At 41.1% G+C, this 25,707-nt stretch overlaps 1 protein-coding gene across 7 annotated transcripts in view; it reads right to left on the bottom strand.

Annotated features, from left to right (window-relative positions):
- Positions 1-25,707, bottom strand: part of jmjd1cb (jumonji domain containing 1Cb) — a 146,362-nt gene that overhangs the window by 18,633 nt on the left and 102,022 nt on the right. For 2 of the 7 annotated variants that reach the window (XM_058793762.1, XM_058793767.1), the window contains 9 exons: positions 23,464-23,577; positions 9,990-10,095; positions 8,610-8,734; positions 7,777-7,920; positions 7,355-7,399; positions 6,685-6,946; positions 4,192-5,876; positions 3,008-3,183; positions 369-2,530 (listed from right to left, as the gene is read on the bottom strand). In XM_058793762.1, the coding sequence (XP_058649745.1) occupies positions 369-2,530; positions 3,008-3,183; positions 4,192-5,876; positions 6,685-6,946; positions 7,355-7,399; positions 7,777-7,920; positions 8,610-8,734; positions 9,990-10,095; positions 23,464-23,577 (4,819 nt within the window). The remainder of the gene's footprint in view (positions 1-368; positions 2,531-3,007; positions 3,184-4,191; positions 5,877-6,684; positions 6,947-7,354; positions 7,400-7,776; positions 7,921-8,609; positions 8,735-9,989; positions 10,096-23,463; positions 23,578-25,707) is intronic. The other 5 variants (XM_058793763.1, XM_058793764.1, XM_058793768.1 and 2 more) reach the window with 5 other exon arrangements.

The following is a 25,707-nucleotide window of genomic DNA, read 5'->3' as shown; positions in this document are numbered from 1 at the left end:
ACACACCTCGCTCTCTTTCTCACACACTGCAAACCTTCCAATAACCCCAAAGTTCAAGTCAACATGAAACAGCCATTCACAGCCCATTTTACTTGTGAAATGTTGATTATTTAATCTGATGAAAACAAAATATTCATTAAGAACTTGATTTCATTAATCAGGAATGAATTGGAGGGTAAAAAATATACTGCAGTGGACTGTGGAGGTATGGTACATGTACTAGCATATTCATTTTATCATACGTCATCGTGTGCATAACGAAACAAAAAATACAAATAAAAAAGACCTTTGGAGAGAGGGAAAGCTTGAAGACTTTGTAGTGTATTAAATGAACATTCAATCTGTGATGTAGACTGTGGTGCACTTACTGGTACTGGCCAGCTTGAGTTTGGTTTTTTCCTTAGCACTCCGGAAAATACCATTTGGCTTTACCTCGTCCTCCTCCTTCTCATTGTCTCCTTTCCTTTTCTGCATGTCGTTCTGCTTCTTTTTGTAAGTGGGCTTGGGTTGCCTTTTAGTCCTTTGTTCAAGCTTGCTCTCGCTAGAGTCTGAGTCATCGCCGCTCTCCGAGCCCGATTCGTATGGGCGCTTGGGGGTACGGCGTGTCTTTCTGTCCTCCTGGGACAGCTTGTCCTCTTGTCCTTTGCTATCCTTGCCCACATCCACATCACTAGATGCAGGGGCAATCAGGTTGACGGAGCATGGTTTAATTAGCTCAGAAATGGCATTCCCGCATTTTTCAGGTTTGTTTGTGTTTTTGTCCTCCTCCGAGTGTCGCGTGAGCCAGGCTTTCTTGAGCTTGTGATAGTTAGACTGGCACACCTGCGCTGGCTGTCCATTGGGCACCGGGCTGGCTTTGCTGGCAGGATTGCTAGGCGTGGAATTATCCTGGGCGATGGTGGGCGAGTCCTGAGAGGATCTGACGCTACCACTTTCACTCTCTGAGGCGCTACTGGAACCACGAGACTGAGCTGCAGCCAGAGCTGCTTTGGCCTTCTTCAGGTGAACAAAGTTCCTTGAGTAGGCCTGTGTGGGGCCAGCAGAGCCGACCAGAGGGAGCGCACTAGGGGAGGTGGTTCTTGAGCCTCCCTCCTGCGACTCAACAACAGTGGGAGGGCGGCTTTTGGAAGCAGAGCTTTCCAGTCTGCTACTACCACTAGTGCCAGAGATGGAGAATGACAGATCTGCTCCATTGTGGCTCTGCGTGCTAAACGTGCTGCTGGCAGTAGCAATGGCTTCATTAGTCCTAGTGTTGCACACAGAATTGGCAACAACTGCCACTGAGCTGGGAATGACACCCGGTGACGCTCTAATCAGGTTTTTGTTGTACTGATCGCTGGGATCTTCCAAATTCGTGTTTGGTAGGATGACTCTCCCAGATTCCCTACTCTCGGCCACTTTCAGGCAGTCTGCCTGAGTGCGGCCAGCAAACAATCTGCTACTGAGCTGCTCTTTGGAGGCCATCTTGGGACCTGGCGAGCCATCATATTTTATGCAAGTAGAAGGGCGGACAATAACAGATGCCATGGCTGCCTGTGGCTTCCCTTGGCTATTCTCTGAATGCCAGGCCACTTTCTCGTGGCTCTTTGCTTCCCCGCCAGGCCGGCAGGATTCAGCCGAGCCCAGCTCGGCTCCGCTTTTCTCATCCCTGAGCTCTGGGAGCAGGGTGGGCGGCTTCTGCTGTTCCGACACCTTCCCCGCTGAGCTGACGGGCTGGATGGGGGTGAGCGTAGGTGGGGAAAGGCGACCGTAGGCCCCCTCCTTGCGGTCAAGCGCCTGCTGGGTGGGCGGGTGAAAGACCGGCGCTCTACGCAAGGCTGGCATGCCCTTGGGCTGACTGGAGGGAGAGATAGCCGGGCTGCAGCGTTCACTGACCGTCACCACTGAGGTACTGAGTGAGTGTATGGGTGCTTGTTGACTGAGCTGTTCGGTAATCTTGCCCACCAGTCCCTCTCCCTCTGGCTGGTGCTTAATGAGAGGGGGAGGCTTGGACAAAGACTTGGTGTGACTAGAGTTGTACGAGCCCAAGGACAAAGGGCTAGAGACTGCGATTGCTTTGTCAAAGTACGGATTGAGATCTTTGGATTGGAAAAGTCGTGGTGGCTCGTTTACAACACTATTTGACAGAGTGGTGAAGTAGTTGGTTTGAGGGAGGGACTGAGATACAGAGTGTTTGTACTTGTACAGATCAGCCACAGAGTGCTCTACCTCTTTCTCATGGCTTTTGGGCTGGGATGAAATTCGGGGGTAGGATTCACGCTCGGTCTCTCCGGCACAGATCTTGGCAGTGAAGGGGGCCATTTCAATGCTCTCTCTAAGAATGCGGCGGTTTTCTTCCTTATATTTGATGGTACGGTCTGGTCCACCCTGAGGCATGCGTGGTGGTAGTTGCTGCTTGCTGGGGGGGGGCTCCATGTAGAAACGGTGCAGCTCCTTGTTGGTAGGCGTCCGGCTGCGGTCCGACTCTTGCTTCTGGTGGGCATTTGCCAAGCTACGTATAGGGTCCACAAACACATTCTTCTCCTGATCTCTGAAAAAATTATAAAAAAAAATCAATCAGCATCACAAAAAAAAAAGTCTGCCAGCATGATCGATATAATTCCTTCTAAATTGGTGATTCTAAAGTGGTAATCTAAAAAAGTTCTGATATACCTGCATATCTGAAAACATCAAACTCATTAAGTATTTTGAGTTTTTTGTTCAATAGTTACAATAATGCTGGTGCAAGGGTTAGTGCTACAGGATGGTCCTTCTCAGATACTAGGTAACTGCACTAGAGGTGGTTCAAATGAGTACAGACATCCAGCGGGCTATAATAGAATAGTTTAATTATGCGCACAGTCACTGAATGAGCGTACAGTGCTTCTATCACATGGCATTTGTTCCACCTCGGGTCACAATGTATTTAACAGCTAGCCACAGTTCCAGGCACTGCAGGACTGTGGGAATGGATTAACCACGTGTGTTAATGACAGACAGAGAAAGACACAAGTGTGTGCCTGCTCACTCTTTGTGGAGCTCTCCAGGGGTTTTAGAGAGCGGTGGGCTGGAGTGTGAGCTGATCTTGATGGGTCGATGAGGATCTGCACTGGCTGGTCTGCCCGGAACATGGCTCAAAATCCCCATGCTGTCTGCTGAGGTTACAGGGGTGGACTGGTGCAGCCAGGGGCTGGAAGTGTTCTGCTTCGCACACACACAAGCAAACAAACAGAAGGTCATAATGCACTCAAAGCCACACACACCTCTCTCTCGACAAATCATAGCACACAAACTGTGCATAAGAATTGGCTGTCTCCCATTATGTGATATTTTCCGACTCACTCACAGATGCTTATAATGAACGATGTGAAAAAGTGATTCCATTTGAGTTATATTATCTTTAGTGCTGTCAAACGATTAATCGCATCCAAAATAAAAGTTATTTTAATGTAATATATGTGTGTGCACTGTGTATATTTATTATGCATATATAAATACACACACAGTATATATATATATATATATATATATATATATATATATACACATACAGTATATATTTTGAAAATATTTAAATTTATTTACATGTATATATTTATATAATTTATATTATATATAAATATACTTAATATACAAATATAACATTTTTCTTAAATATATACATGCATGAGTGTGTATTTATATATGCATAGTAAATATACACAGCACACACACATATTATGTAAACAAAAACTTTTATTTTGAATGCGTTTAATCGCGATTAATCATTCGACAACACTAATTATCTTGCAATATTCTGGGATGACAGACATGCAGGAAGTCTTTAGAGCAACTACTGTATTATTTTCTGTGTAACAAACCCTTCATGCCACTGATGCTGTCAATAGTTTTAAATTAGTTTGAGTGAATTATCGTGAACATGAAAAGCTTGGAGATTTATCCAGACATGGATACAGCACATACAAGCACATGCTCACACACATTATGCTTTATTACTGTAGGGTAGTTTGTTTCAGGCTAAGATCTAAATAAAAAAAATCCCTGACAGAAGCAAGAGAGGGGCCGAGTATACGTCCTTCCTCTAAGGGATCTTCTTACAATAACCTCAACTGAACAATGTGCATTTCAATTCACAACACACACAGCTGCAAATTACAGTCTATATAAATTATAACAACAAGGGCTAGGAAACAGACAGGCGCACACACATACCCTCCGTAGGCTGGAGTCTGAATTGACAGCATTTTCCGGATGTACCCACTTGTATCCAGGTGGGTAGGAGTGCGTACCGTTTGGGTATTGCCAGATGATGGGGTAGAGACCAAGCTGATTATATGAGGCACCTCCATGCGTTTGGGCCAGCAGGGATGGGGATGGCTGCTGCTGGAGGAACTGCTGCTGTTGGTGGGAATGGTGGTGGGCTAAAGCCAAGTGCCCGAGTCCAGGGGAGTCCAGCCGTGAATGGCTGCTCAGAAGAGATCCTGGTGGAATTGTGGGCAGTACCGTGGGCAGAAGGTGTGGGTGGTGCACAGAGTGGCTCATGGAGGAAGAAGGGAGGAGGTGGGACGGGTGATGCGAGCTGGGCGTGAGACACGTGGCATGAGAAGAACCATGTAGTGGATGCAGGTGTGGGTGCAGGTAAGTCATGTGGTTGCTATCTGATTCAGGACGCATCAACGCAGGGTCTCGGTACACTGTAAAAGGCTCATTTTTGTCGACAAGTGGGCTTTTCCTTGATTCCGATGGCCCCCCTCGGGCTGGCACAGGCTTAAAACTAGAGCGGGGTATGTCTGGCTCGGGTTTGAGTGGCAAGCGGCCTGTTGTAGGTGGGTTTTCAGGGTGGCGAGGTTTATGTTTGGACACCTCAGGAGATGTATTTGGTTTGGGCTTGGAGGTTTCATGAACACTCTGGGTTTTTGACTTGATGATATCAGGTGAAGGATTGCACTTGGGCTTGAGAATGTCAGGGGATGAGTTGGACTTAGGTTTGGGCAGGTCAGGGGAAGGACTGAGTTTATGGGTTTTCTTGATGTCCTCGGTTAACAAGGCATTTTTAATAACCATAGATGTGAACTGCTGCTGGAGCTTCCCTCTCTCGCCCAGGGCTGCTGACTCACTCACTGATGTCACTGGCCTTATGACCTCAGAGTGGGTGAATTCGATTTTACCGCCTATGATACGAGCATTCTGCTGCTGCTCGCCATCCGGCCTCCTGCACTCTGAGTGGGAGGTGTTTAGCACCAAATGTCTGGATTCAGGGACGTAAGCATCACACTTCTGTGATGCCAGCAGGGCCGATACAGCCTCAGAGTTCTCTCTGGAACTAGACTGAGTGTTGGCATCCTCTGTGATATCAATCACGCACTTGGGCGTGTGCGTCCGAGGTGTTCCGGTGCCATAATGGTCCTTGGGGAGGGTTTTCACAGTGCTTTTCGTCTCGACAATGCAGCTTTGGACCTCTGTCGGTCCAGAGGGTTGGTTTTGTGTACAGGAGGCCGGAGGAGTCAGCGGAGATCTCCTTTCTCCTGACCTCTCGCTCTCTGCCAGCTGAGCCACCTCCATGGCCACCGGCTTGCTGCTTTTATCCTGCATCTCATCCCAGGGAGATAGCCTGTTGATTACACTCAACTCATCCACAGGCTTGGATGATCCCTGGGACTTCTCCTCTTCCTCCTCCTCCTCCTCCTCTGGAACTTTTGAAGTCCTCTTGCATTTGAGCTCATTCTCTGAACTGGGCTCCGATGAGGAGTCTATGCTCCGCTTATTAGAGTTCTCAGAGTCGCTGCTCTCAGAGAGGTCAGATGTCTCTGTTTTGAGCCGCTTAAGACCGCTCTTCTTGTCCTCTTCGTCTGCTTTCCTCCTCTTGTTTGTCTGCTTGCTTTTGTTTTTAGAAGAATCTAGACAGAAAAAGAGACCAACTCTGTTAGGAAGAACTTTCAACACAGGCACAAAACATGCCACCAACAAACATTTCCATGCAAGCTGAGTGCACAGGAAACTCAATCCAATTGATTATTCAAGCACGGATCAGGATGATGTCATTTTGTACTTAGGTTAAAGGCTGATTGAATCTTAAGTGCTGCATTAGAAATGTGATGGATGGGACTCTGGTAGAATTTATGCACACTTAAAATGTCCATTTCACTGCAGTGGCTGCACTCACCTCATCTCTCAAAGACCCAACACCCTGACCAACTCTGTACTGCAGGAATTATGATGGAAGAATCTAAATTATCTTTTACCAGATGGCCATCTGGCCAAAAAGCTAGCACTGAACCTATCCAGTAGAAGGTTTTGTCAATTTAAATATATAGCAATAGACCGTGCCTCTGTATAACATGAAGCCATAATAGGGGAAAATCCAATCAATCTAGAAGAGATTCATTATGTTTTAATTCCTCAGAGTGAGGTACTGCAATTACTGTTTCATTTCCCATCAAATTCCAAACATGACTGAATCCAAGCAATTCAGTCACAGACCTTTAGTCCTTTAAGCATTATTTATGAAAACATTTAGCATAAGTAATAGAAAACTCTGCTATATTAATGGTTTTTTTTCTTCATGACTCACAGACCTACTTGCCAACTTTCCTTGTTAGAAACACAAATGCATACTTAAAGCAAAAGCACCATAAAGATATTTACATTTACATTATAATTGTCTCATTAGTAGCATGATTACTGTAACAAAGATCAGTGTTTCACCTTTTCCTCCACTGTCCGTTTTTTCATCTTTGATCTTCTCATCATCTGGAACACTACTGTCGGAGCCTTTCCGACGTGAAGATCGCGAGCCACGCTGTTGACCTGGTGAGGACTGCTGCTGCTGGTGTTGCTGAGATAGCTGCTGCTGAGCATGCTGAGATTGTTGCTGCTGCTGCTGAGCCTGAGAGGCCTGTTTGGGGGTGGAGCCAGAAGAATTCATCACGGGTCTGGGGCTATTGGCCTGGGCACGTGTGTAATGACCCTGAAAAAAAACACAAAAGGATACACAAACACAAGCATGAGAGGGCTTTAGTTTATAGAGAGTGATAGAGAACTTTTAAGTTCAAACCACCAATATAAAAAAACACTTCCTTGTCAGCAATGACTGCACTACACACGTCTGTAAAAAACTGGTCACAGAGCTAGGCTTAAAGAAGAGTTCCTATGGCTCTTAAAAAACTTTCCAACCCTGTATATCAAAGAAATATTTTACACCCCAAGTCCATTTAATTCATGCAAGCACAGCGTGTGAAACGGTAATAGGGGTAAGCATTTGTTGGAAAATTAGTACTTGTAATAAATTATGCTAAATAATTATAATAGACAGGGATATGCAGATGGTATAACAGCAGCTCTAAATCTATGGAGAGAGGGAGGTGCGGCCCGGTACCTGAGTGATTCCTGTAGAGCCGCTTGGTCTCCCTCCTGTGGTCTGCTTGCATATCCCCCAATTAATGTTTAAAACAGGGAAACAGAGAAGAAAAACAAACAAAAACAAAAAAAACAAGGTGGAACAGAGAATTCTTGTTAATGATGAAGGGAGCAATGATATGTGTTTCTACAAGGCTCTAGGTTTCTTAAAAAAGATTGTAAAAAGCACATAGGAACTTTACTTCAAAGCTAGCTACAGACACAACGTCCAGTAACAAGCACAAACAGACACTGGGACAGACATGCACAAAACAGAAATACAAGTTGGCATATAACAATGAACACAATGTTGTTCCAGGAAGGCAGGTGCACTGATCATCTAGCAACATAAGCACATATAGACATGTGAGATATCTGTGAGCTCTTGTAGATTACACTCACGTGGGCAGTGTTGCTGTTCTGGCTAGAGCGAGACCTGCGTCGTGACGTGATACCGATGTTCTCTCCTTTTAGTAAAGAATGGACCACATCATCCAGAAAGGTCATCTGTACCATGGAGGGGTCAACGTTCTGAGGCTCTAGTACCTGTACACAGAGTCAGTAAAATTATAACAAATCAACAATTATTTTCAGTTTTATGATAAATATTATAAACAATTACGATATTGATTGTGGATTTGTTTAAAGTAATGTTTTAATGGCGAATAATAATAATGCATTTGCTTAATAAAAACATATTTTCACAATACAATGATTTAATAAAAAAAAAAAAATAATAATAAGAATTTGTGTTCTTTTTTATTATGTAGTTACCACTTCATAAAAGCAGTAAAGGCCGGGACACACCAAGCCGACGGTCAGGCTAGATTGTTTGGTGTGTTCTACTCGTTGGCTCTTGTCGGGCTCACATCAGCGGCAGCTTGCCCGATTCGACATGTTGAATCGGCGTTTGATATTCAAAATGGTAAGCAAGCGCTGCTTTGTTTACGTTTCGTATATCTGTGTTTATCTCGTATATCTTTGTTTCGGTCTCTCCTTTCGAATGACGAATATATATTAGTCACAGCTGCAGTTAATTCCTCTCACGCATGCGCAGAATGCACGCGTTAGTTTGCCATCGGCTGTAGTCTGTGCGGTGTTTGAGCGCAGCTTTTTGGTCTGACGCTGCCGATGTGAGGCGACAACACCGTCGGCTTTCGTCATCGCTAGTTCCTTAAGACATTTGAAAAAGCTGAAAATTTTTCAGAACTAAAACACGAAATCAGGTGTGATACCTGGTCATTCATGACAACCATAGTGCGGCTGAAGAGATCGTGGTGGGTGATGATGCCCGTGAACCACTGGGTGGCTGAGTCCTGTCTGTAAACTCGTACACGGTAGCCATTCAACGAATAGGGACCTGAAGATATCAAGAACCAGAAACACTTTCAAAAACACACATCCAATAAAACTACACACAGCATTAATAACAGGCTAAGATAGAATGCAGAGTGCCTTATTTTCAATGTGGCATATCAAACTTAGCATGATGTTTTTCATTAATTTTCAATTTATTTATAGAGAGCAGGATTAATATGGAGTACTTTTTTTCTCAACAGCACTTGGTCACTGTCTACTGTGTGAGCATACAATGTGAGCATTCTACAAACGCTCCTTTTGTTCATTCTGGGTGAACTTTACCTCAGGGAATGACACATTGATCCTTGTATCTGTGATATGCTGTTAGCCGCAGTGAACGCTGGCAGGTGTCCAAACTGACTGGAGCTCATTAGTGCAGGGCAGGTCATTCCCATTAATTACTCCTGAACACACCGCTCATATGCCCTGCTAGAGCAGCTAACCCCTCACTGTCCTTGTGCCTACAACAACCCAAAATGCATGTCCCTCACACATGTTTGCACATGCACATAAACCATGGGGCGACGTCTGCATAAAACCACAGACAGTTTTTTTTTTTTTCCTTTTTGTTCTCTGTTTCCCCACCAAAACCTTTGGCTTTGAGATACTTTCCATTCTGCCCTTGTCAACTGCCAAGTTCAACAATTATCACTAATTGTGGGCCTGGAATTTTGTTATGGACTTTGTAAACAAGACCTTCTGCCAAGACCACAACAACACTCTCTGCCTGAACCAGCCAGGTACAGCGAGCGGTATTCCATTTTTACAAACCACATCAGGTTGTGTTGTTGGTGGGGGTTTTTTTCAGCACTCATTACTTCTGTAATGTCACACATTTCCAAGCGAAAAGGAAGGGACTTTTCTGTTTTGGATCCTAAGAACTGGGCATTCCATACCAGAAAGGAGCTAGAACTGAATGTGAGTTGGCAGCCGGTTTGGGAAAAACTACTCCCCTCCTTAAACACTCTGACCAGGAAATGGAGGCTGAAGGTCAAGCCAACATCACACTGTTAACTTTACTTTTTTAATTCTATTGTTCTTTGCCATTATTGCCATAACCATTATTACATGAACATTAGCACACAACTACCAATGAAAACAGAAAGTCATTAACATGAGATCACTTTAAGCAAGTAAAAAGGGTAAATTTTTTAATTTGACTTTTCAACATAAAAAGCAGGAGGGTGGGCTCAAATTACTGATCCTTTAGTTACAACTGCCCGTTTAGAATAACTGATTAAATGTGACCACCTTACCTTGCATAAAAATTTCCTGAACTTTTTGGTCTTTCACCCACGCTTTCACTTCTTCATGGAGATGTGGATAGTCCCTAAAAACAGGACTTAAACTGTCCAACTCATCCTGCAGAAAACAAAACAAACACAACACGTCAGCATATAACTTCCAAAATTACAAGGACATAAAAAAATCTATGCCACAATTTATTTAAAATACATTTATTTCATACATATTTCATAAGTATACTTCAAATCATAATTATTGACATACAACATAATTATTATTAATTAATTAATTAATTATTACATACATATATTATTTCTTTATTGCACAATGCACATTTCTTAATATTATGCCTAAAATGTGTTTTAATATCACTATTAATAAGAATTGTATGATCTCTGGATAATATCAGTCTTTAAATGTAAGATATTTAAAGTGTACCTGAAGTATGCTGGCAATAATTCCACTTTAGCACAATCAAACATATTTCAGTATATCTTTAGTTGGACCTCAGCACAATTACAGTGCGTTAAGCACAAAATTAGTTGTTCCAATTTTGCAGACTTTAAGTATACCATTTTAGTATACCAAAAGTACAATTGCAGGGTATTTTTATTAAGCACATAAATATTTAAATGTATTTATAGTATACTTGGCACAAAATAAATGTATTTCAAATACATTTTAGTATTTTTTCTCACTAGGGATATCACTACTGGAGGTAATAATAAACCCCAATAGTTGGTCACGCAAATTCACCACATTCAACCACTATTGGTTTGATAGTGACTTCTTTGTGAGCGATGCTAATAACAATGGACCTGCAAAATTTCACCCACATTTAGCCAATGTGACCATTATGAGAACAAATAGTAAGAACAAATCCCTCTATCGTAAGTCTGAGGTTAATCTTGAGTCTAAATGCTTACAGTGATAACCACTCCTCAGCAAACTTCCTGATTTGAGGTGTTGAGGTTTGTGGCACAAACGGTGCAGGGCAAGATACGCCACAAAGCGTTTATACATAGGGTTAGTGGTCTACAAACAAACACCTAAGCCTTAGCAATAGCAATAGGCTTTGCAATCACCACTAAAACGTTTCCAGTCACAGAGAGATTTGTACAATCTGATGAAGGCCAGTGACCCACAGAATTCGAAACAAGCACAGGAAAGCCCTCACACCTCCTCATGCATGGCAACCCTACATTTCCGCTTCGCAGGAGCACAGCAGTCAAGCAGATGTGTGTGTGTGTGTATCAGGGTCTGGCAGGGTGAGAGGGATATCCGCCCTGCACTTCCATTAATTGTTGATGGTGATGAGGAGTGGAGAGAGAGTGGGGGGATGACAGGATCTCCAGTTATTTACACAATCACACAGCAGGCCTGATGAACACATGAACTGAGCCCTGGAAATACCCCGCTGCTGACACACACACACACACACACACACACACACACACACACACACACACACACACACAGTAAACAAAAGCCCACACTGCTGCCATGTGATTGCTGTCTAGGGTGAATGACAACACATCTTAGATAAGAAACACAGGTACTTCAATAGAGCCATTTTCAACCAATGAGTAGAATTTTACTTCGAGGCCATTTATAATGTTGGTTAAGATTTCTTGCACCAAAAACGCCATAATTTTTCCTTCATGAGCATTTTCCCTCTCCCTTCTCGACCCTTAAGGTACAGTCAGATCAGCATAATTGTCTATTGTCAATAGTGTAGCAATGTATGAATCACAGCTTGCATATTCAAAATAAGCTGATTTCTGTTAGTCAATTCATCTAATTCTCATGACAAACTTGAACATGAGCAAAATCGCTCTCACGTGGAATTACAGATCACTTGGATTCCTTTTGGAATGACTGGATTTTGCTGTGAAATTTCACTAAAAAAAAAAGGGAAAAAAAGGTAAATATGACTGCACCTAACGAATTAAATCAGCAGTTTCTGAAAGCACTGTTCTCTATAAATAGAGTTCTCCATTTAAATGAACTTAGTGTTGATTGGCTAATTTCTGTGTACCAGTATAATGTTCACAATGAAGTTCATCAGGGAATGTCAATACTGGTAGGTAAAGATATGTACATATTGACAGTCAAATGTTAATGTGCTCAAGGTTGCAATGTCATATCCCTGATGTTTTTGTTTGATTTTGCTGTGAAATACGCCAGCCCATCCATGATGTCTTGCACTGTTGCTCATAACAAATGTCAGATCAGATCTGTAATTTAGAAGTGGAACTAGAAAAATGAGCCAATGAAGTAACATCTTTGCATCTGATCGAGATTACATGCAATTCGGGAACTGAGAGGTGCTGTGGTTTGTCGTAAAAAGAGTGTTACATGGCCAGTGTGCCTAATTCTAGGCAAAAGTAAACTGTCATGTCCTCTTCTCCCTAGTAACAACCATTGCATTACTCGCACACACACACACACACACACACACACACACACACCCCTTTATTCTAGTTTCTATTTTAAAACGAGAGCACTGCAGGACACGTGATTTATTTATTGGCCTGGAGGTTAAACATGGCACTTTCTCTCATGGTGGCTTCCAAGAACAGAAGCCGGTTTCCCCAAAGCTCTTCTACTCAACGACAGAAAGAGAAGTATCCAAATAAAATGAATATATTCCATGTCCAAATGTTTCCTATCAGAGCAACGTATGCTTCCAGGAATGCAAAGCTGCTCACCATCAAACAAATGACGAATGTTGTGAATAAGGACAATGAAATTTAAATCGCCGAGAGAGACATGATCTCATTCCTACAGTCTGGTCGAGTACCTTCAGCAGGACTTCGGCTGTAATCTCATCTTCTCTTCCTCCTATGCACACACACCCTTGTGAAGGACAGAGCAGATGCACTTTTCTTTCCATCCCCCACCTCATTCCGCACTGGGCTGCCATCCATCACTTTAACAGCAATATGTTCCAGGATTTTCCACATGGCACTGCGGTGGAAGACACTGCAAAAGCAGGGTGGTGCTCGGTACTGGGGGAATAGGAAAGTGCTTCCAGATCCAAACTCTGACCCAGATAAAAACAGCTTCCTTCCCCTTTCTTGCTCTCCGTCCAGCGGGCTGGAGCTTGGGAACAAGGCTGGGCGTGGTGCTCGCACTCTTTCTCTAGCCCGTCTCCATGTTCCCGAATAACAGCCTCTCGCCGTCCAACAGCTGCTCAGAAGTGTTCCGTACTGTTCCCTGGCTCTCCGAAGGAATCACGTTTCAGAGACATCTTGTTCAGATTGTCCATGTGACATGCTTCAATCATATTTGCCGTCCTAGAAAGGCATAAGTCGCAGAAGTGGGTCTGCCACTGAATAACGGTCACTCTTCACCACGGTTCAGTGCCGTGCAGATCTGTAAGAAAGTGCTATAGGGTGCTGCGCGTAAAGTGACACCGCGGTTCCTAATTAGGTCCAGAAGTCATGTCTGTGCAGCATCTGTGTTTGTTGACGAGCTGATGCAGATCTGATGAGACTGAGATTTCACATGGACTAGAGACAGAGGTAGTACAAATACAACTATAAAATGTTTCCTTCCATTGTGCAGTTACTTCTGACAGCTATAGCTAGATAACCAATGTCAGCTGTGGGTAAGTGCTTTATATATATATATATTAAAAAAAAGCATCTGCTTGAATGATAACATAAACAAGAGATCATTTGCCATGGCTTGTGAAAGATTAATAAACAAAACTACAACAATCCAAATTTAATGTTTACATTGTGCAACTTGACTGCAGTGTAAATGTGTAACCAAGTTTCAGTAACAAATCTATAACGATTAAGCTTGACCAATCAGTGGCAAAATTTGTTTAGAGAAATCTTTTGCTTTTATGTAAAAGTCCAGATTGCGTGGATTCCTATTAAGACGATTGGACTTTGCAAAACTTTGCTGAACAATTGGTAAATATGAATGTTTTTTGTTTCTTCCTGCAGCGGGATGCTAAATAGCTTCTCCCAAAGTAAAATCCTATTGGTCTTTTCGTGGACTGCAATACTGTGTAATAAACAGCAAATGTTTAACGTGTTTAGATTCAACTTAACCACAAGTAATCAATAAAACCACATGCAAAACACTTACGTTGTCAGAAAAGCAGGTTTAAAATGAAGATGTATGTGACGTTATAAAAAACGGTCTCTAATGTGCCAAATTCAAATCAATATCTAGTCTAGTCATCATGCAGGGTGCAGCTCAGGCCGTTACTGTACGTCAGTGAAATTAACAATGTGTTCATTAAGAATGAATGAAGTCCCATTACCGCCCCGCTCCACATGACTGAGTGCTCCTATTAGCATTCATCTGCTTCCTTCACTTGTCTCTCTCTCCGTCGCTCTTTTCCTCTGTCTTTGTGCACACAAAGGGCAGACGTGTTCCTGATCTGTCCCTCTCTGAAGAGCACAGCTCCTGCGTTAATGTCGTCCTGTCCTCTGAAGATTCATGACCCGAGTCCAGGGCACGTGTCAAGGTGAGACAGGCCAAATTTACTGAACCATGTATAACAAAAAGGCCTGTCCACACATGTAGTCTATTAAAATGTTGAACAATCATATCATACTGATGTATAGTTGCAATGTGGAAAACGTGCACAGAATTGTGGAATTCAGTCATAAAATGGAATTTACTGTATAACATGGAATGTCACAGAATTTGCCAAATTTTGGATGAATAAATCAAAAGTAGGTCAGTACACTTAAATCAAAATGTGATATGGACTATATCTGTGAATATTAAGCTGCAAAATACTATTAAATATGAATCCTGCATGTTCTGCGGGTCTCTGTGTGAATGAATTGTGACGTGCAGTTTCGTTTACTACACATACTGAAGCGCACATGACGTCTGTAATGTTTTCAGCATTAGCCACCTCAGTATATGAGTACATGTGACACATATAAACAATCTCCATAACTGCTGAGAGTCACTTCGTGAGCATATTACTTTTTTTTTTTTTTTTATAGAAAAACTAAACTATTGTCATGTCATATAAATACAGAAACTTAAAACTCTTCACAACAACCCATCAAAATAAAAGTTTGGTTTAATGTGAAGAGACTGTGACAGAAATAAATTGATAGTACTACTACTACTAATCAAATTATTATTATTAAAACTGTATTTTTAAGGATTTTTTACCAGAATTTTATTTTATTTTTTTTTACCAGAAAAATGTAAATACCCAACACAGTAGACTACTTCTGGGAAAAAATAAAAATAAATAATAATAATAATAATAATAATGTGTGCAGAATTATTAGGCAAGTTGATATTCTGGTCATATTTTTTTTCCAAGAACATTTTACCAATTCCAAACCACATCAATCTTAGTAACTACTATCAATTTTGTATTTAATCATTTATAAGTGATATATAATTGCCCATGAAGCCCGAAAGTTAAAACTCCTTATTTCAGGTGCAGAATTATTAGGCAGGTTTTCTTTTACAGATAAAATGAGCCAAAATGAGATTGAACTCAAGAACAAAGTAAAACAATTATTAAATGCCCATGAGAAGGATGCAATACTAATGCAATAATAGAATTAGCAAAGTTAAGGCATGACCACTGGGCAGCGAAATGCTCATTGGGTCAGCACGGTCAGAAAACAGGTGGAGAAGAAAAGACACGTTAACTGCAAAGAATTAGAATTAATGTCAAGAATTAGATGAGAAACCATCAGGAACCATTTAGTCTCCAGCACCATCATTTTACAGAACTGCAACCTTCCTGGAGTTTCCAGAAGTGGAATGTGTCAGGTTCTCAGAGACTTTGCTTGGGTAAAAATATTTTAATGACTCACTTAATAAGAATAACATGCTGAAGTGTTGTGAAATACATGAAGACTGATTTTGTATAGGATTTATGGACAGATAAGTTGTGAGTGACTCTTGAAGGACCAGCATCACATCTCTTGTACCACTGTTTGAAGAATTTATCTCCCAGAATCTGGCAGTAATCTCCTTTTAGGAGCTCATTTTTAATCAATCCTGCAAGACAGACTTTTCAGGATAGGAGATTACTGCCAGATTCTGGGAGATAAATTCTTCAAACAGTGGTACAAGAGGATGTGATGCTGGTCCTTCAAGAGTCACTCACAACTTATCTGTCCATAAATCCTATACAAAATCAGTCTTCATGTATTTCACAACACATCAGCATGTTATTCTTATTAAGTGAGGGCCATTTTAAAGATTTTTTTACCCAAGCAAAGTCTCTGAGAACCTGACACCTTGTAATTCTGGAGACTCCAGGAAGGTTGCAGTTCTGGAAAATGATGGTGCTGGAGACTAAATGGTTCCTGATGGTTTCTCACCTAATTCTTCACCTTAATTCTTAATTCTTTTGCAGTTAACATGTGTCTTTTCCTCTCCACCTGTTTTTTTCTGACCTTGCTGACCCAATGAGCATTTCGCTGCCCAGTGGTCATGCTTTAACTTTGCTAATTCTATTATTGCATTAGTATTGCATCCTTCTCATGGGCATTTAATAATTTTTTTTAACTTTTATTCTTGAGTTCAATCTCTTTTTTGGCTCATTTTATCTGTAAAGGAAAACCTGCCTAATAATTCTGCACACCTGAAATAAGAAGTTTCTGACTATCAGCCTTCATGGACAATTATATATCACTTATAAATTATTAAATACAAAATCAATAGTAGTTATTAAGATTGATGTGGTTTGGAATTGGTAAAATGTTCTTGGAAAAAAATATGACCAGAATATCAACTTCGTTTAATAATTCTGCACACACTGTGTGTATATATATATATATATATATATATATATATATATAATTATTTTATTTAGAGAGGGATTTATTCAAATTTAATGAAACCATTAAAATGGAATCCAGAAAATTAATGGAAACATAATTTGGAAAATCATAAAACTAAATTCGAGAAAAAAAACCATAGGGTTAAAATATCTTCTAACCATTAAAACAGAGTCTAAAACACAATTTGGGAAAAAATAAAACAGATTTTATAGGGCCCTACACTTTCTTTCACCAACAGATGCTGGTACATTTGCAGTTTTGCCTCCAGAAATATCGTTTTAAGACAAGAAATTAAGTACTCTAATAGGTACTTTTAAATCCTGTCTATGATGTTTGAAATGGTCAAGACACGTATGGTAAGCCACGAATACACCTCATTATCCTGTCTGGAAGAAAAGATGCTGCTTGAAATCACAAACACGTTTTGATAGAGATAATGATGCTGCATATCTCTGGGTGCATATGAGGATGGACCAATATTTAAAAAAGTATGTTGTTCGGATGGGAGATGGGAAAGGGAACATGCAGGCGGAGTGTTGCCATGGCAGTGGGCAGCGTGGGGAGCTGACACAATACTTGCATCAGTCAGAGGTGTAAACAGCGAACGGGCGCACAGAGACAGGATGTTCCTTCCAGCGCTCTACAAATGCTTTTCACATGACGCATTCAGAGGATGATTCATTGTGCGGAAAGCTGGAATGACATGAAGAAAGATACCATAATAACGCTATTATAGCATTAATGGTGACGTCTCCTAACATCGGCATAAACATCAGCGCAATTAACTGCTGCGGCGGTGGGAAAAGCCAAAAAACGAGTGCAGAAACAGCCCAGCGGCACGTAAAAGCTTTTGTTAAGGAGTGGACGACGTGTGCGCTCCTGTTGCTATGGCAATACTACATACGTGACGTTTGTGAAAAAAGCTTGTTGCTGGGGTAATACAAGTGTGTGCTGATTATCTTTCATATAGGTTTGTGTCATTTCAAGTGGTGTGTTGTTGAGGTTATTTATTAAGCGCAGTTACAGTGAGTAATTCGATACGTTGTGGATTAAATCATTCAGGGAGTTCTGTGTATAAATGCGCATGCTAAAACGGTAGCTGTCTGCGTGTGAAAGTGTGTAAGTGTATGGGGGAGGGTGGCTGAGCCGTGTGTATCTGTGTGATATATGTTTCTTCATTAAAACAATACACCAGTGTGATGTATGCTCTGTTTCGTCAAATAGTATCCGTAAACGCAATTTCTCACACACGTTAGAGCATTATGGGGTGCTGGGATATTGTGATATGCATCTATGCATGCTTCATATGCAGAGTGTAAAAGCAATCTCACCACTCAACACAGAGGGCTGTTCACACTGACAGAAATTTGCAGCCATAAAGTAACTAGAAGTCATTTGTTTTAAATGAAAGTTGGTGATATGAGGTGAAATAAGGAACTGGTCATCAAGCATAGAACCTAATGCCAGCTGTTCATTTATTGAAGACTCACGGGTGCTCCTGGTTCACTGTCTTTATTAGTTTCATGTGTTTAACAGTTCCGTCTAATAATTGATGAGCATAATATAATACTGTTTTCACAGTGTTGGCATTAAGCTAACACAAATATGTAATCTAAACATTTGGATAAACATTTATCCAAATCTCACAAACGTTCAGCAAATCCAACTAGTGCATAAATTGTGCATGTGTAATCTTTAATACTGGTCATCTGACTTTTTCCGTGTTTAAGTGCTATAATTGGGCCCCCGGTGCATCTACCAACCCAGAAAACGTGAAAAAGAACAACCTAGTAATTAAATTTTTTGGTAAGCCTTTCTCTGCAAGCTTGTGAAAAAACAAGCTGCTCAGTTTCGCTCCTCCCGTGACATAAAAAGGGGATTTGATTATAATTTTACCTCTCCTTAATCTGCAAGTTTCCACCCACGGTGCCACCGGTGCGTTTTCGCAAGTAACATCGGTAGGCCTATACCAGTTCTAATGCCATGGTGAAAGTTCGAGCAAAGTATGCTAACTGTTCGGTCTTTGGCTGCACTGACGAGCACAGAACACTGTTTAGAGTCCCAGCCTCAGAGGAGACAAGAGAGCAGTGGATTTATTGATTTATTTACTGTATATTACAATGCTGCCACACAGATCTAATATAAACATGCCTTTTTTTCCCCCAGTTGTTTACCTTCACAGACATAACCGACTGTTTTGTAACTCATGTTGTGTTTTTAACAGAAACTTGTGTTAATCTGACAATTTAAGCGCAATAAGACATGAAAGATAAAGAGTTTAGTACTCACATGCCATGTGACAGCTGCTTTTTTGTGAGCATGCTTCGGATGTGTGTACATTTAAACTAATATGGTTTAAAACACATGATCTCAGCGCAACAGACATGATAATCAAAACCAAACATGTTTTTTAGCAGAGTATCGGAGGAAAGAGCTGTAAAGGCACATCCCTATTCTGGAAAAGGGGGCAGGGAGCAGCAGCTCATTTGCATTTAAAGAGACATGAACAACAATAGCATGTTTCTGCTTCCACTAAAAATGGGCATTTTCAAAATGATAATGACATAATAAATGATCTGTGGGATATTTTGAGCTGAAACTTCACAGACACATTCTGGGGACACAATTACATATTATAAAAAGGGGCATAACATGTCTCCTTTAATACTATAAAATTATGATGTTATGTCCATTTCTGCAGAATTTGTCACAAAAGCAGCACAAAATTGTGGATCAATGTCCAGAGAATCCATCTAGTACTGATAAGGTTGGATACAGCTACTGGAAACCAACAGCACAGCGACTTGGTGACCTCCAGCAATTTAATGGCTGTCAGCGTGAATGTACCTTAACTGCCATGACAGTAAACAAGAGCATGTTTCATTGTTACAGAGTTCTCAAATCCTCTATGCAGTCACAATGAGGTCAGAGGTCAAATTCCTCCTGTTCTATCCCACTCCAGAATAAACAAATGCAAATGCATGCCCAGACCCAATCCCGCTCAGTAATGTAGCCCACAGAGAATAATGAGTGCAAGTCACAAGCGTGTAGACGTCTCTTCCAGTAATGCACACCATAACAGCACTCCTGTTTTCTGTTTCTCTCTCACTCTCGCCGACTGGCCTCGCACACAGAGCCTCAATTGTTGTGATTATGCCAAACAGATTCCTGGGCTCCAGCCCCTCCTCCGTCCATCCCTGGATCAGGCTGCACTGTGGAAAAAATCCGTGAAGGAGAAAAGAGGCCAAGACAGGATGTGAGCAAGCCAGCTCATCACACTCCAGCAAGCAAACAAGTTTCCAAGCACTTCGGAGGTCAGACTTTGGATTTTTGAAAGGGGGCGGGCTTTTTGTTTTCACAACATGATAATGTGTTGGAATATGGCAGGGTCCCGTGAGAGTCACAGACGCAGGGATTGAGGAATACTCCTTTCGAGGACATTTCTTGGCTCTGAGTGGCGCTGTGGAGATGAAGAAATACCTGCCTGCTTCCTCTCGACATGCTGTGAGTGTGAGAGTGTCCTGTCCGTGACTGTAGCGCAGTATATTAACTTCATAAGTATTCTAGTATTTTAGAATAAGTATTCTAGTAAGTATTCTAGTAACATAGAAATAATATTTTTATGTAACAAATATAAATTATGATTTACTATGTTGTGCACAAAGTAACACACCAAGCAAGATCCCTTTTATTCCTGTTTCTATAAAGGTACGAAGATGTATCGTACAGCTCCGGGTATCCACATACAGCGACGATGATTTTGTCCTCCATTGTTGTTTCGGATTTCTGCCTCCACTCGCTACGTCGCAATCACGTCATTACTAGAGCAAGCTCCTGATTGGTTAACGCAGCGCGAATACTCGCCAAAGTTCAGATTTTTCAACTCGCGCGAATCATGCGTTAAGAACCGTTCACACCACCAGCAATTTTTCCACTGTATGTCGCTAGACTCTGTACTGTGAAGACGCTTGTGGGCGTTCCTACTGCTGTCGCTCTAATATTATTGGTAGACTGCATGTCTGGACATATCTTTAGAAAATGCAATCACAAACTATATATATCGCTGGTAAAACTAAGATATCATTCTAATCTGACTAGGAATTAGACTTAAAAGAAATAAAATTAGCATTCTGCTGTTGGAGAGTGTTGTTAAATAAACTACAGCAGTGCTCAGTGCATTAAATCATTAACCGGTGCTAAACTTCTCACTGCATCATACAATTAACTACACGAACCGTCAATGTACAGTTCATTTTCCACGTATCATTTTTACGTCGTTACAGTCAAATCATATTCAGTGAAATTGCTCCGGAACTCTGTCCTCTCTTGTGTGCACTCGAGACGGTGATGTGTGAGTGCCGCTGACAGATTTGTTAGTCGCGAAATTCGCTGGTCATTTGCATAAAGTTGAGCAATCCTTAACTTTTGTTGCTTGACCCGCCCACATTCTGTCGCCAACGGTCACTGTCGCTCTTGTCGCCGGAAGTCACCAGCTCTCCATTGAAAATGAATGGGATCATGTCACTTTGTCGCTGTGTGTTGCTAGCGGTGTGAATGGGGCTTTACGTGCATCAAACGCCCAAAATATTTGCGCGTCATTCGCGCCGCCTCATTCGCGTGAATCACGCCGCAGGATGTCTATCGCGTCTTTGCATTGACTTAACATGTAAATCACTCGCGTTTAATGCTTCATTCGTGTCTGGTGTGACTTCAACATCTTTAGCCCTGTATCGGCTACAGTAGCTTCTCTAAAGGGAGGGGTGAGTGGGGAACTGAGCCGTTGGTTGCAATTCGCAACCTCAACCGCTAGATGCCACTAGAATGTACACACTGCACCTTTAAACCACCATCAAGTGTTTGTAATAACTTCCGTTTGCCGCCTTATGTGTGTTTTGGCCATGTAATGCTGAAATATGTTATGTCAGAACAGCGATTGCGGAAGAGAGAAGGCATATAACGCTATACATAGCAGCAGACAGCGCTGGAAGGTGCTAATGCTTATCAGTAAATTAATGGAAAATTAACAGAAATGATGATTCTGTCTGAACTATGCGTTTTAAAACTAACATGAACTAGTGTAAACATAGCCTAACAGATGTGTAAACTGAAAACTATTTGAGCTTTATTAAAATTATTTGCACTGATTTATTGGGTTGGAAATTTTGTTCCTTTGTGCAGTGGCTCAGGAGTCTTTGAGTGATGTGACTGAGTTTTTTTTTTTTTTTTTTGAGATAATGTAGTCTTGTTAAAATTGATATCGAAAAAAGTATCGTTCAGGAACCGGTATCGAAGTCAAGGTATCGGTATTGGTATTGAAAATTTTAGAACAATACCCAGCCCTAGTACTTAGCTGCATTGTGGTCAAATGTCTACATAAACTAATGTAGCAACCTAATTACAAATGAGTCTCATATGCGACTGATATGAAATACTCAACATGGTGGCAAAATGCACATCCACCACACAAACAGCGTTTGACATCAGAAAATAGCTGTCAGAGATTTTCTTTATATATGCTCCACCATTACAAACGTCAACCCTATAGAACCCCTGTAGTTATTAATATAGCCTATATATATAAACATACAATATTATAAAATAATATAATTTGCTGTGAGAAATTAATAATATGACAGAAAGTGTTGGCCACCACACTTTGTCATAAAAAAATTACTATACAAGAAGCTCACATAGCATTAAGATTTTAGTGGAAATATTTAGGCAGTCGGCATGCACAGAGTTATCTTAACATTTTTTTCCACCTACTAGAACAATCTTTGCATCACAAGCTCAGCCCCATGTGCCTACAAACGTTTTGGAACAGATCAGGCTTCTGATTCAGTCATATAATTGATATATTTGCTACATTTACTGCAAACCAAAAACACAGCATTTATTTTCTTTTTTTCTACTTCCTACACAGAAGTACCACTAGCAATCCCATAGATCTAAACTAGATTAGTCCACATCACCTACGGAAATGTGAACACAGGCGTTCCAATGAAACGAAGGCACATTCACGGTAAACCACACCACTGCAGCAGACACAAAACAAGGACTTGCTTTTAAATTTATAACAATTTCCCCACATGCTACGCCCAGGTTTGGGTTCAGGGGGAGAGAGCGTTCGATAATTTGCTGGCAGATGGCTTTTCATTATCCACCGTGCAGGATGGAGGTGAGCCCGCAACACTGGGGATAAAACATGTCGTGAATATGAATCCAGCAGTGGAGAGCATCTCCTCCCATCTGTCATGTGTGTTTGTTTTCAGAGCCTCTCTCTCTGCCACTGTGTGTTTTATCTAAGCTAGATTAATTAAGCTGTTTATGAGAGTGGCTTAGCACAGAACAATAGAAGAGGCTGTTTGTTGTCCTTATTAGTGCTCTGAGCATGAAGCGCTCACAGAGGCAAACTCATGTAGCTGACCAGCTTGTATACCCATCCACCCAGCAGGATGTTGAAGCTAGAGGGAACATATTCAGATGGCGGGGGAATACTAGCAATGGATTTCAAGGAACGCACGTTAGCCTGAGGGTTTTCAACCAGGAGATCCATCTTGGAAGCCAAAATTTGTAAACGGACAAGGCCACACAGGGAGAGATGTGAGATGGGTCACCTTTTAGCTTAGTGTAAACACAGCCTAATGTAACTCCAAAATACTGCAAGCAAATGAGACAAAGAGGCTCTCACCTGATACGGCTGACAGGCTCCTTCATCTGTTAGGAAGTCCAGGTGTCTGTCAGAGAAGAACTCGATGGCTGTGATGGACCCTAACACTGTCTTCCCTACCAGAGGCTTGAACGTCTGTAAGCACAGAAAACACTCTGGTTAGTCAATGATCTGGGCGTCGGAAGATAAAACAAACAAGTGTGTCATGCTTGACAGCTCAAATGGAACACAAATAAGTTTGATGCATCCCTTTTCACATCCATCCAACCTAAACAGCACATAAACACATGCAAACATGCTCCATGTGACTGACTATAAAAGGTTTTATGCTGGGTAAAATAACACTTAATGCTATTTTGAATGGGGGTCAGCACTGTATTATCATTGGGGTTACTGCTATTAATTTGCTAGAATATAACAGAGAACTGTTTAGCAACATGCCACCAATCATACACTACCTTAGTGCAAACCTTACTGAATATTTACATGATTTATACTGTCACAGAAACTTTCATGTGCTGTGTTTAGTTTCAGCATCTGAGGGAACGGCTAAAAATGAGGAACCGTGACTGAAAACACACCTACGGGTTTCTCTCTCTCTCTTTTTTTTTTTTTTTTTTTTTTGTGTGATTCGAGCGATGTTATTATAGCAACTTTGTACATATGCAAAAAAAGTACACCTTGAGTTCTTGAAACTTCAGTACTCAGAATGAACTGCTACCCAGGTAAAGTATGAAGAGGGTGAACTAAGATAACCAATGATTATGTAAACCCAAGGTTAAACACAAACAATTTCAAGCGAGAAAACCCATTTGTTTTCCTGATAGCTGTTCTTCCTGCCAATGAACCAATTAACAGGGTATCTGCAGGATTCAAAAATCCAATTTAAGACATTAAGACCTTTTTAAAATGAATACCGTATGTCCATACCAAACAAACGCATACAATCTCAGAATAAATCCTGTATCTCAGACTTTTCTACTTAATTAAACAAGCTAGGGCTCACATTCAACTGCAAAACGGGGTAAATGCATAACACTGAATGTGTTAAATGAAGTTCTTAGTCCTTCCTGTGATGACAAGGCAGCCCAGAGAAAAGCTGTAAGAGTTTACGTTAAATTAAATGTCAAAATTCATAATCTGTAGATCATAAGCAATTGCTTAGCATAAATGTGCTCTATTCACTGATTATGAATGCAAATAAAACCATGAGCATATAGAACGTGCAGCACTCACATTTGCTAAGTCAAATCAATGTGTTTTAACGTTTATTATAAAAGACTTTTTAGGGACCTGTAGGCACCCTAAATTAAATGACGCAACTCTACACAAGCAATAGATGCATTTATGACCATGCGCCCGTGTGAACTAAACACAGTTTGGGCTCTGAGAGTACTTTCTCACGGCACAGTAAACATCTGCAGCTTCACCTTAGATCAGAGGTCTTTCCTGAGACTCTAATTGAATCAGAAGGTTAAATTGGCACTAGTATGACTACACAAGAGCTGGACTGAGTGGACAGTAATTGGATTCATTACGAGCCCGGCCTAACACTAGAGTACAAAACTGCAGCTGAACTTAGTATGTGAGTGCGTGAGTGAAAATGGCATGCCATCTGGTCACTGGGATGAAAGCAGATTTCATGCTACACGCAGACATGGCAGTCATGGGACTAGCTGCACATGATCGCCATCACAATCTACTCTTCATGTCTGCTAGTAGGGAACACATCTACAACTGTGCTGTGCTACCCTAAATGCTGTGTACCAGGGGCTTATGGATTTAGATGTCATTTCAGTTTCTCATTTACAACATTCCCATAATTCCTACAAGCAGAACTGGAGGTCATTAAGGAGTTAAGACTGTATTTATGTTTAAAGAAAAAAGCCTGTGACATCTTAGACTTAAAGCAAGTGTTTTGAGATCTTTGTTGCAGTTGCGATCATTGTACAAAATAAAAAAGTTTTTAAAGCTGTAAATAATACAGATTGCTTCTGAGTGAAAATAGTTTTAATGTAAATCCTACACCCTTTTTTTTTCCAAATCCTTGTTTTAGTGTTGCAGTTTAAAAAAAAAAAAAAAAGAAGGTTGAAGGAGAAATCTGTAATGTTTCCTAGTTATTAAACAAATAACGCCTAAATAATTGACAGTAGGCCTATTTTTTAAAAAGAGCGAGATAAAAAAAAAAAAAAAGACACTGCATTTCATACAAGTGTGTGCATGTGATCTTAATCTGTGCTGGACTTTTGGCCGCACAACCTACCA

The sequence above is a fragment of the Onychostoma macrolepis genome, chromosome 12, assembly GCF_012432095.1.
Source record: "Onychostoma macrolepis isolate SWU-2019 chromosome 12, ASM1243209v1, whole genome shotgun sequence".
Lineage (NCBI taxonomy): Eukaryota > Metazoa > Chordata > Actinopteri > Cypriniformes > Cyprinidae > Onychostoma > Onychostoma macrolepis.
This window is presented reverse-complemented; position numbering and strand designations above follow the sequence as displayed.